The sequence below is a fragment of the Bufo bufo genome, chromosome 3 (genome assembly GCF_905171765.1).
Source record: "Bufo bufo chromosome 3, aBufBuf1.1, whole genome shotgun sequence".
Classification (NCBI taxonomy): domain Eukaryota; kingdom Metazoa; phylum Chordata; class Amphibia; order Anura; family Bufonidae; genus Bufo; species Bufo bufo.
The window spans coordinates 354612891-354625757 of NC_053391.1; the positions used below are offsets into that span (position 1 = coordinate 354612891).

Sequence of the window (12867 nt, forward strand, 5' to 3'; positions counted from 1 at the left end):
TCATTTTTTCAATCTGTCGGCTGAGGAGTGGGAGGGGGCGTGGCCTAACCGAATCGGGGGCATGTCCTTTTGAACAGCTCACTCTAAGACAGCAGCACTGTACTGTCTGAGTGTGAGCTGCAGGGAGAAAGTCACTCTCCCTCCCACGCCTGCAGCCAGGGGCATAGCTAAAAGCTCATGGGCCCTGGTGCAAGAGTTCAGCTTGCCTTAGTGCTTGTTGGCAAGGGGCAGGGGAGCACATAGCCTTCGTGCTGCCTGAGGCAAACACTGAAAGGGCACCCCCTCATGCCAAATTCTTGACCTAACCACTTCCCTCCAGCCAGAGGTGTAAATTGACCAGTATGCACTTTCTATAATGCCAGTGTCTTATGTGGCACAAGGGTTTTTGGGCCCCCTCAGGCTCCTGGGCCCGGTAGCGACTGCTACCTCTGCACCCCCTATAGCTACGCCCCTGTCTGCAGCTGACAGAAGTTGATTTTTACCTTCATTTTTTTCAATCCCTGTCGGCTCAGGAGTAGGAGATGGTGTGGCCTGACTGGATCAGGGGCGTGGCTTGACAGACCTGGGGGCGGGGTTTTAAGTCTTTTGAGGGTGGACACCTTGTGGCAGGGGGCGTGTCTGGGCTCATTCCTGCAAGAGTGACGCCCCTCTGGGCAACTTACTGGCTCATTTGCATTTCAAGTAAGGCTCCTTTCACATCACTGTTTCTCCTTTCCGTTCTCCGGCTCCATTGAGGAGCAGGAGAATGGAAAGGACGGATTCTGCAAATAACTGAGACCTAACTGAGCTTAACGGAGCCTAAAGACCCCATAGACTATAATGGGTAGGGTTGCCACCCGTACGGGAATGACCCAGACAATCCGGGTTTGTAATCCTGTGCCGAGTACAAGCCGTTCTCAGACCCGGGCACAGGATTCAAATTGCAGACTTGCACACCTGACAGCTGGCGGTGAGCGGCGGCGTAGGGTGTCAGTCAGCGGCGGCCGATGAGGTGTCAGCAGCAGGGACGATCAGCTGTGATGTTAGTGCAGGGTGGCGCTGTCTTCAGACACTCCCTCCCTCCCTCCTTTAAATGTTTTCTTTTACTTATGTTCCTCCTTGTGTTTCCTTTTACCCTACTGTCCTCTCTGATATTCTGTCTGCTTGGCCCGTTCCTCATTTACATCTTGCTCTCCACAGCTGGACCCACTTCCGGCCTGTGGAACGCAACTTCTGGACCCGATGCGTTCCACCCATGTTCGGGTTTGGCTTGAAGAAAAGGTGGCAACCCTAATAATGGGGTCCGTTCGGTGTCCGCTCAGAATATGATTTTTGAGCAGAGACGAAAATCCTGCATGCAAATCATATTCTGAGCGGACACCAAACGGACCCCATTATAGTCTATGGGGTCTTTAGGCTCCGTTACCCTCAGTTAGGTCTCAGTTATCTGCAGAATCCAGCCTTTCCGTTCTCCTGCTCCTCAACGGAGCCGGAGAATGGAAGGGAGAAACAGTGATGTGAAAGGAGCCTAAACTGGATTTTCTGAGGATAAAAACACCTATTGTTGGAACAAAGGCATATCTTGAAATAAGGTACTAAGTGCTATTAGGCCATGGCTTTACTTCAATAGCGATTATCCTGGTGACAGATTTCCTTTAAAGCTCATCTATAGAAGTGAAGATAAATGGCTGGGTTGTTATGGAAACCTGAAGTAAAACTGTAGGAGGCCAAAGGACCTGAGAGCTTCTACTGGCTGATAAGGGTCATGTGACCAAGCTTCTATTGGCTAATGCATTTTTGGGGAATATCTCAGGAACGGTACATCCTAGAGAGCTGAGACCTGTTCTAAAACCTTCCCGGACACCTGATGTGCCTGTGTGCCAAATTTTGTGATTGTAAATACAACGGTGCAGATTCCTTTAGCGGACACACATACACTCAGCTTTATATATTAGATTCTATATATCTATATGATATGAAATAATCAATATCCACTTTTAGATTTATTAGAGACAAATAATAAACTGTTACATTGAAATATTTTTGGTTAAAAGGTTTGAATGGTGTCCATACTGCAATACTAAAGCGATTGTCTGGGCTTTACTAAGTTATTGCCTATCCTCAGGATAAGCCATCAATAGCTGATTCGTGGGGGTCCAACAACCAACACCCCAGTTGATCAGCTGTTCAGGTGTAGCTCCATCGCCAGAAGTCGGCAACGAAACTACACAGGTCCATCAATCTTGTAGTGGACAGTGACTGAGCTACCTCTGATCAGCTGATCATCATTTGTGTAGTTAGAGTACTTGCTCCAAGGCCCACTCTGCACTCATACTGGGTGGGGTGCCGCAGTCACCAGGTCCATTCACCTGTTTTCTGGGGCCCATGCACTCAATTGGGTCTGTGTCCACAGGGTGCAGATGCAATTGAGCATCGAACAAGAGATCCAATTGAGCAATTGAGCACCAGTGGGACAAGAGAACCACTGATTTCCTGGCCCACCATTCTGGTGTAGCATATAGGGTACTGATTGGTTGGTAAACCAAGAAGCTGGAGACATCTTCTTGGCAAAATCTGCAGAGATGAGTAGGGGCTGGGAGATGACATCATGGGGGTCTGAACTATATGGAAAAGTACTCTAGAAGAGACACCACCTGTAAGTCACTAAATGTAAATGTTTATTCTGCTGCTGACTAAGACTGAGTATGAAGAATGCTGTAATCACCTGTATGATCTACATCTGATGATGGGTGATAGCATTCTGTTTTGTGAAACAACAACTCCCAGCATACCTTTACACCTCTTCAGGCCATACTGGGAGCTGCAGTTTCACACTACAAGCTTATATGGCAAGGCTAAGCGGAGTATGTAAATGGTATCAGTACTGAACTTTTTTCAAGCTTCTGATGTATATACATACTATGATTGGTTCTGGAGCTCTGTTTACGGTATGTACTGAGGTTAATTCTGGCATTGTATTTATGGTATGAGCTTGGTTCTGGTGCTGTATTTATGTACTATGCTTAGCTCCGGTTTTGTATTTATGTAGTGATCTTGTTTCTGCACTGTATTTGTGTGTTAAACTTGGATCTGATGCTATACTTAGATCTGATACTATCTGTTCACATCTGTGTTGTCCTGGCCTCTATCACAGATTCTGTCAAAGACCAGAGAACAAAATCCTGCATGCAGGACTTTTTGTTTGGTAAAAAGTAGCATTGTGAGAAGACCCAATTGTACTCAATTGAGTCTGTCCAGCTCTGTTCGTTTTAGTAATGTGCTGAATGTGGCACTTCTGTTATTTTCGCCATTCTGCTCCTATAACGGAGCAGAACAACGGAAAGTATTAACGCTCTTGTGAATTCAGCCTAACACTAAATACTGTATTTATGGAGTGTAAAAAATGCTGCAAACTTTGCTGTGAAGCTTTCCCCTTCCCACAGTGCATATTGAATGGCGCTATCCATGCATATGATGTACATATAGGTCTATAATCAGGTTATGCATGTAGTGAGTGTTTGTGAGTAGCTATGTATATAGATGTTATTCTATCTATAGTGCAAACTTGCCAACTCTCCTGGAACATCCGGGAGGGTTCCTTGAAAAAGCTGAGCCCTCTCGAACTCCCAGCAGAGTTGGCACATCCACTGCACAGCGCATAGAGGACACTTCATGAAAGGGGTGGGAGGAATACATGGAACGGGTAGAGTCTCATAAAGAGGGGCATGTCCACACCTGAAAAGAAATTACCGTATTTTTCGCCCCCATAACATGCACTCCCCCCCCCCCCCAAAGTGGGGGGAAATGGCAGTGCGTCTTATGGGGCGAATGCTGCCATTTTTACTCTGCTAACACTGATACATCGCCGGCCACAATGCTGCACAGCGTGGCCTGCGATATATCAGCAGGGAGGGAGGAGGGGCTGGAGGCCGGCAACTCACGGCGGGCCCAGTGCAGTCACTGTACTTTATTACACAGGGCCCTGCTCACACCAGTATTCATATGTAAAGTGTGGCCAATCCATATGTAAAGTGTAGGCAAGGTAGCGCAATCCACTACTCACTATGAAACCCCCATACTAGCAGGCACTGCAGGCTGGCCAGTCACTCACTTCCTCACACGCATGCTCCTCCCACTTTATTAATGAAGCAGGAGGAGCATGCGCCGTGAGGAAGTGAGTGACTGGCCAGCCTGCAGTGCTTGCTAGTATGGGAGTTTCATAGTGAGTAGTGGATTGCGCTACCTTGCCTACACTTTACATATGGATTGGCCACACTTTACATATAAATACTGGTGTGAGCAGGGCCCGATGTAATAGAGTAAAGTGACTGCACCGGGCCCCGATTTCAACACCAGTTGCCGGCCTCCCCCCCCCCCCCATAACAGTGTCCCTGTGTCCCTGTGTACAGGGGGTGATCTGTGGATGACACTATAGCATAAGATGCTATATGTGTCATCCACAGATCCCTCCTATAACAGTGTCATCCACAGATCCTCCCCATAACAGTGTAATCCACAGATCCTCCCCATAACAGTGTAATCCACAGATCCCCCCATAACAGTGTCATCCACAGATGCCCCCATAACAGTGCCATCCACATCCCCCATAACAGTGCCATCCACAGATCCCCATAACAGTACCATCCACAGATCCCCCATAACAGTGCCATCCACACATCCCCCATAACAGTGCCAGCCACAGAACCCCCCATAACAGTGCCATCCACAGATCCCCCCATAACAGTTCCATCCACAGATCCCCATAACAGTGCCATCTACAGATCCCCATAACAGTGCCATCCACAGATCCCCATAACAGTGCCATCCACAGATCACCATTAGTTCAAAACCCACCAAAAGCACACCTTTTGGTTCAAAATATTTATTTTCTTATTTTCCTCCCCAAAAACCTAGGTGCTTCTTATGGGCAGGTGCGTCTTATAGGGCGAAAAATACGGTACTTTTACCTCCCTTGAGCTAGCTTATTCATGGATATAAGATAGAACCGGCACTCAAAACATTAGGAATTCACGTGGGACCGAGATATAAAGTTTAGGAGTTTATTAAACAATATACCCTGTGAACACTGGGTTAAAATACTTATAAAAAATATATATAAAAATAGTCAATAAAAACATATATTAGAACACATTGCCCATACAATTCGCTATGCCGAAAAAAAAGCTGTGTGGTGCACACTGCATTGAAAATTCCTCATGGTGTACTCCAAAGGAGTACATAAGTTTTTTAAATGTTGTTCAGTATGTTGTGGAGGAGGGCTTCACATTAATTTGGGGTCCCCAGTGAATGAACTGCTGCATACTCCTGGAACCCTTAATCTGGCCCTGCTGATCAGCGAGGGTGCTGGGAGTGTGAGAACCTCCATCAATCAACTAGTGATGGCCAATCCTGAGGACAACTCCTCTAATGTGCAATAAGGTATTTCCTAATACTAAGTCATAGCATATGGCTATGATATGCCATAACTTTCTGACTGATGCCTGGCACAGAACATTTAGTTTTGTAAACTCTGTGTATTTGAAAGTATGTATAAAATATTTTAAATTAACTAATACTATTGACTGTAGCAGTATGAGCCCAATATAAAAACACTGTCATTGACCTTTCTGTTAGGTACTGTGTAGAATGTCAGCATGGCATAATACAGAGTTAAAGAAAATGCCACAAATTTCAGCCCATTATATCAGTCTGGCGCACACACACACACACACTTAGATATACAGTTGTGTTCAAAATTATTCAACCCCCCAATGCTGTAAAGGGTTTTAGGGAATTTAGTGTACATTTGTAATTGTGTTCAGAATGAAATCTTACAAGGACTTTTTAAAGAACCAAATGCAACTAAAATGACATCAATTGTTTTTGTAATACAGCATTAAATGTTTTTTTGTGATTTCTTCATTGACACAATTATTCAACCCCTTAAAGACTACAACTCTTAAGAACAGAGGTTCATTCAAGTGTTTTCGATCAGGTATTGAAAACACCTGTGGATGTCAAGGAGCAGCAATCAAGCATAATAAGCACCAATTAGGCAGATTTAAAAGGACTGTGATACTCAGCTCCTTCTAGACATTTACTGGTGTGTTTACAAACATGGTGAAGTCAAGAGAATGGTCCAGGAAGACAAGAGAAGAGGTGATTTATCTTCACAGGAAGGGCAATGGCTATAAGAAGATTGCAAAGATGTTAAACATACCAAGAGACACCATAGGAAGCATCATTCGCAAATTCAAGGCAAAGGGCACTGTTGAAACGCTACCTGGTCGTGGCAGAAAGAAGATGCTGACTTCGACTGCTGTGCGCAAAGTGGAGAAAAGTCCCCGTGTGACTGCTGAGGAACTGAAAAAAGATTTGTCAGATGTGGGTACTGAAGTTTCAGCTCAGACAATAAGGCGCACACTGCGTAATGAAGGCCTCCATGCCTGAGCTTCCAGGCGCACCCCCTTGCTGTCTCCAAAGAATAAGAAGAGTCGACTGCAGTATGCCAAAAGTCATGTGGACAAACCACAAAAGTTTTGGGATAGTGTTCTGTGGACTGATGAAACAAAATTAGAATTGTTTGGGCCCATGGATCAACGCTACGTTTGGAGGAGGAAGAACAAGGCCTATGAAGAAAAGAACACCTTGCCTACTGTGAAGCATAGTGGGGGGTCAATCATGCTTTGGGGCTGTTTTGCTTCTACAGGTACAGGGAAGCAAGGTACCATGAATTCTCTTCAGTACCAGGAGATATTGGATGAAAATGTGATGCAGTCCGTCACAAACCTGAGGCTTGGGAGACGTTGGACCTTTCAACAGGACAATGATCCCAAGCATACCTCCAAGTCCACTAGAGCATGGTTGCAGATTAAAGGCTGGAACATTTTGAAGTGGCCATCGCAGTCACCAGACTTAAATCCGATTGAGAACCTCTGGTGGGACTTAAAGAAAGCAGTTGCAGCGCGCAAGCCTAAGAATGTGACTGAACTGGAGGCTTTTGCCCATGAAGAATGGGCGAAGATACCCGTAGATCGCTGCAAGACACTTGTGTCAAGCTATGCTTCACATTTAAAAGCTGTTATAACTGGAAAAGGATGTTGTACTAAGTACTAAGATTGAATGTCACTTGGGGGTTGAATACAACTGATAATGATGTGAGCACAGAAAAGACATTTGTGGTTATTTCATTATAAATGTTATGTTATATTTGTCTGACTTACAAGTGCCTCTTTGATTTAATTGTAAACAAGATGACTGAAATGATCAAAATCAATGTCAAACTGGCCAAAACACTCAATTTCAGTGGGGGTTGAATAATTTTGAACACAACTGTATACACACACAGACATTCAAAATAATGTACTAATTATGTGCTAATTACATAGTCACTCATTTATATAAAGAGAAAGGGAACTTTACTGCTCTTACACTGACCAATTAGCATTGACAGCATAGGACCGGGGAACATACAGTGGGATGCGAAAGTTTGGGCAACCTTGTTAATCGTCATGATTTTCCTGTATAAATCGTTGGTTGTTACGATAAAAAATGTCAGTTAAATATATCATATAGGAGACACACACAGTGATATTTGAGAAGTGAAATTAAGTTTATTGGATTTACAGAAAGTGTGCTATAATTGTTTAAACAAAATTAGGCAGGTGCATAAATTTGGGCACTGTTGTCATTTTATTGATTCCAAAACCTTTAGAACTAATTATTGGAACTCAAATTGGCTTGGTAAGCTCAGTGACCCCTGACCTACATACACAGGTGAATCCAATTATGAGAAAGAGTATTTAAGGGGGTCAATTGTAAGTTTCCCTCCTCTTTTAATTTTCTCTGAAGAGTAGCAACATGGGGGTCTCAAAACAACTCTCAAATGACCTGAAGACATAGATTGTTCACCATTATGGTTTAGGGGAAGGATACAGAAAGCTGTCTCAGAGATTTCAGCTGTCTGTTTCCACAGTTAGGAACATATTGAGGAAATGGAAGACCACAGGCTCAGTTCAAGTTAAGGCTCGAAGTGGCAGACCAAGAAAAATCTCGGATAGACAGAAGCGACGAATGGTGAGAACAGTCAGAGTCAACCCACAGACAAGCACCAAAGACCTACAACATCATCTTGCTGCAGATGGAGTCACTGTGCATCGTTCAACCATTCGGCGCACTTCACACAAGGAGATGCTGTATGCGAGAGTGATGCAGAGGAAGCCTTTTCTCTGCCCACAGCACAAAAAGTGCCGCTTGAGGTGGGCTAAAGCACATTTGGACAAGCCAGCTTCATTGTGGAATAAGGTACTATGGACTGATGAAACTAAAATTGAGTTATTTGGCCGTAACAAGGGGCGTTATGCATGGAGGAAAAAGAACACAGCATTCTAAGAAAAACACATGCTAACTACAGTAAAATATGGTGGTGGTTCCATCATGCTGTGGGGCTGTGTGGCCAGTGCAGGGACTGGGAATCTTGTCAAAGTTGAGAGACGCATGGATTCCACTCAGTATCAGCAGATTCTGGAGACCAATGTCCAGGAATCAGTGACAAAGCTGAAGCTGCGCCGGGGCTGGATCTTTCAACAAGACAACGACCCTAAACACTTCTCAAAATCCACTAAGGCATTTATGCTGAGGAACAAGTACAACGTTCTGGAATGGCCATCTCAGTTCCCAGACCTGAATATTATTGAAAATCTGTGGTGTGACTTAAAGAGAGCTGTCCATGCTCGGAAGCCATCAAACCTGAATGAACTAAAGATGTTTTGTAAAGAGGAATGGTCCAAAATACCTACAACCAGAATCTAGACTCTCATTGGAACCTACAGGAAGCGTTTAGAGGCTGTAATTTCTGCAAAAGGAGGATCTATTAAATATTGATTTCATTTCTTTTTTGTGGTGCCCAAATTTATGCACCTGCCTAATTTTGTTTAAACAATTATAGCACACTTTCTGTAAATCCAATAAACTTCATTTCACTTCTTAAATATCACTGTGTGTGTCTCCTATATGATATATTTAACTGACATTTTTTATCGTAACAACCAACGATTTATACAGGAAAATCATGACGATTAACAAGGTTGCCCAAACTTTCGCATCCCACTGTAGTAAAAAAACACTGGAGGACTCAGAGTGGTGCTGATTGAGGGAGGTACACAGATTAAAAATTTGGAGCATATTCTCCGTAAATGGGGACCATAGTGTAACATTCCACCTTTAGCATTACTGCAGAAACCGTGTGTCACCTTTCATGGCATCGGTTTATTGCTTGAAGAATAAAATTATACTTCATGGAGACCTAAGGGTAGCTAGATTACAAAAACTGTTTTGTTTTTCCCCAGGAAAGACTGGGGCAGCTCAGGAGTCTTTTCTCACGGGACATGTCCTTTCTGTTGCAGCTGGTGGCATTTGAAGGATAAAACTGAGCATGTGCGTCCACCTCAGTGAGGTGGAAATAGAAATTATAAAAAGAGCAAACTGCAGGTGGTGCTATACAGATAGATTTTGTTAAATAAGTCAAAAGCTATACTACATTTTTAATTATATACAATTACAAAAGTATTCAGATCCAGGTGCTGGTTTAAAAACTGTAGAATATTATTCATTGGACAACCCCTTTAAGAGGTAAAAATCAAAATGACACTGACTATTAAAATGTTGGAGTAACAACATTTCTTTAAGCAATAACATGTTAACAATTGTATATCTATACAGGTTTACCGTGCCCAAGTTACAGACTGGGAAAGACTATGAGTTCTGTGTGAGAGCAGCAAATGAAGCTGGGCTTAGTGAAATATCACCTATATCTGACCCATTGAATATAAATGAGGCTGTTTGTAAGTATAAAGACATGGTGAACATGTTTCCATTACACAAAAACATTCTTTTTCATTTGCTCCACTAATTTTTTAATGTAATAATAAATAGATAGCTTAACCCTTTCAGTACTGAGCCGTTTTTCACCTTAAATCACCAGGACGATTTTTGCAAATCTGACGTGTCATTTTATTAAATTTTTTATAAATTCTTTATTTTTCATCAATAAACCAAGGTACAATGACCATATAGAACATTGTTGTAACAAAATTACATACAAGTACGTAGTGTGATAAACTGTAGACTTTTGCAGTATAAACCTCTAATTGAGAGGGGAGAATATCAAGGTAAGCGAGACTGGGGGTGGGGAGGGGGAGGGGTGGTTTAATGAGATGGACAGCTGATATTATGTTACTTTCTTGCAACATGCTAATTGAGAAGGTCTTGCCGAGGAGAGTGAGAAAGTGCTTGTTTAAGTTTCTAGTGAAGTTTGTATCTGGAACTGTCTCCAGGGTGCCCAGAGTTTTAAGATATTTGTCCCTGGTTCTACTTGCCATTCTTAAAAAGATGGTGGATCCTCCAATGAAGAGGGATGAGGGCCTAAGCCGCTGCTAACAGGTGGGTGATGAAATTTTTCTTGGATGGTAAGTAAGATGAGCTTGCTCTCGCCAGTGCAATTTGGTCAAACTTAAGAGTGAAGGAAGTTGAGCAAACTTCCTGAATGGTCCTCTCTACCTGTTTCCAGTAAGTGGAGATGAGCGGGCAGTCATACTAAATATGGGAAAGGGAGCCAACATTTGACTCACACCTCCAGTCATTTCTGGATTGGGATAGTTTATGTGCACAGAGAAATTCCGGGGTTTTATACCAGCGGGTTAACAATTTGTAGTGATTTTCCTGCAGTCTTACATACGGTGAAAAGCCATGTGATGTGCGCAGGGTTGCCTGTAGTTCTTCATCTTTGAGAGTTATGTTCAGCTTCCTTTCCCATGAGGAGATGAAAGTAGATCTCAAATAGGTTTGTGGAGTGATGAGTAAGGAGTAGAGTTTTCCCACTTTCCTTGGTGCTAACAAACCAGTAGATAGAACAGTTTCAAATGAAGGAAGTTGCCTTTTGAAGGAGAAGGCCTGTAAGAATCTCTCTGCTACTCTCTTAAATTGTGCTAGATGAAGCGGTTTAATAGGTGCATATTGTAGTAGATCTAGCTTTTCTCGCGATGGCATCCTGCTGAGATGAAAAAGATCAGCAACAGGGATATTTTTAAACTTTTCCCAAAAATCTGAGTAAGGTGAATCAATGTTTGCAATAGCTATGGGAAGCAGTCTTGAAGGGAGTAATGGGGATGGAAAGGGGGCCAGTGTGTCCCTCATAGACAACCAGACCTTACAAGTTCCTTTCAGTAATGGGTCAAAGTCAGGATGTCTAAGGGTCCCTTCTGTTGGCCACCAAAGAGCTTTCTGAATCGAGGCACCCAAAGAATGTTGTGCCTGAACTTCCAGCTCCAACCATCTATTGAGATGCATCGCTTTATGGTATGATGCGATGTCAGGTAGGCCCAAACCACCATGATCTTGTCCTGTTCTCACAACATGTACCCCCGGGGTCTGTATGCAGTTCAACAGGCAGATATCACGATTCTACTAGTTAATAGGATGAGACTTGTTTCTGTAGTCTGTGGTTTTTATTAACCGGCAGTAGATAAGGTAAACTATAAGAAAATGAACATACAAGAACTGAGTATACAGTACAGTGTACACAAAACTAATACAAAAACATGAATTAATCCCTTACCGACGATGCTTTAGCAAGAGACACACAATGTGCAGCTGCTCCTTCCATGAGGTGAGGAGAAAAGGAAGCAGGAGCCTGTCTCTTTCCCAGAAAGCACTGTGAGCAGGAAGTCAGGTGACCTAATGAATATGCATAACTTAACAAGGCAAAAGATGCACTTACAGATAAAGGTCACTAGATGGTGCTGAAGGCACACAAATAAACAGTATGCAATAGTGAAGACAGCACAATCTTGTTTTTTCATAAGCAGAGTGTAGGGTAGTCTGGGTCTACGTCCTTTCCAAAGAAATTTGGAGAATAGGGATCTGATAGAACTAAAGAAGCTGGCTGGTAGGTAAATTGGTATCATCAAGAGGGTATATAATATCTTTGGCACAATGTATGTCTTGAGAAGGTTCCTGCGACCCATCCATGAGATAAAGGGGAAGTCATAATCCTGTAGAAGGTTTTTAATCTCCGTTAAGAGGGGAAGAAAATTTAGATTGAACAATTTCGAGAGCTGTTTTGGAAGTTGGATGCCTAAGTATTTCAAAGAAGTAGTGAGTGACCCATGGGTAGAGGGAATGTTTCTTCGCTAAGGAGACCTCTTTTGCAGGAATGGAAATGTTAAGTACTTCTGACTTTAACACATTCACTTTAAAATTGGACAAAAGGCCAAAATCATCTAATATTTTTGTAAGATAAATCAGATACTGGGTTTGAGACGAGAAATAGTAAATCATCTGTGAAGGCAACACATTTAGGCTCCATTCACACGTCCGCAAAATGTGTCCGCATCCTTTCCGCAATTTTGCGGAAAGGGTGCGGACCCATTCATTCTCTATGGGGACGGAATGTGCTGTCCGCATCCACATTTGCGGATCCGCACTTTCGCATCCGTGCTTCCGTTTCCGCAAAAAAATAGAACATGTCCTATTCTTGTCCGCAATTGCGGACAAGAACAGGCATATTCTATTATGTCGGCAATGTGCGGTCCGCAAAATGCGGAACGCACATTGCCGCTTTCCGTGTTTTGCGGATCCGTGACTCCGTGTTTCCGCAAAACACATTGCGGACGTGTGAATGGAGCCTAAAGTTGTAAGGGGCCCATTTTAAATCCTACAATAGAGGGATTCTGCCTGACATTCTGGAGGAGAGTTTCTACCACTAGTATAAAAAGGGAAGGTGAGAGAGGACAACCCTGTCTCGTTCCATTAGTGATTTTAAATGAAGGTGACAGGGTGCCATTTATTTTTATGGGAGCTGAGGGTTGTGCATATGGTGCAAATATAGCC

The 12867-nt window shown here is 43.2% G+C and overlaps 1 protein-coding gene across 3 annotated transcripts in view; it reads left to right on the forward strand.

Annotated features, from left to right (window-relative positions):
- MYOM3 (myomesin 3) overlaps positions 1-12867 on the forward strand; it is a 191574-nt gene that overhangs the window by 125257 nt on the left and 53450 nt on the right. For all 3 annotated transcript variants that reach the window (XM_040424500.1, XM_040424502.1, XM_040424501.1), the window contains exon 17: positions 9700-9821. In XM_040424500.1, coding sequence (XP_040280434.1) covers positions 9700-9821 — 122 coding nt within the window. The remainder of the gene's footprint in view (positions 1-9699; positions 9822-12867) is intronic.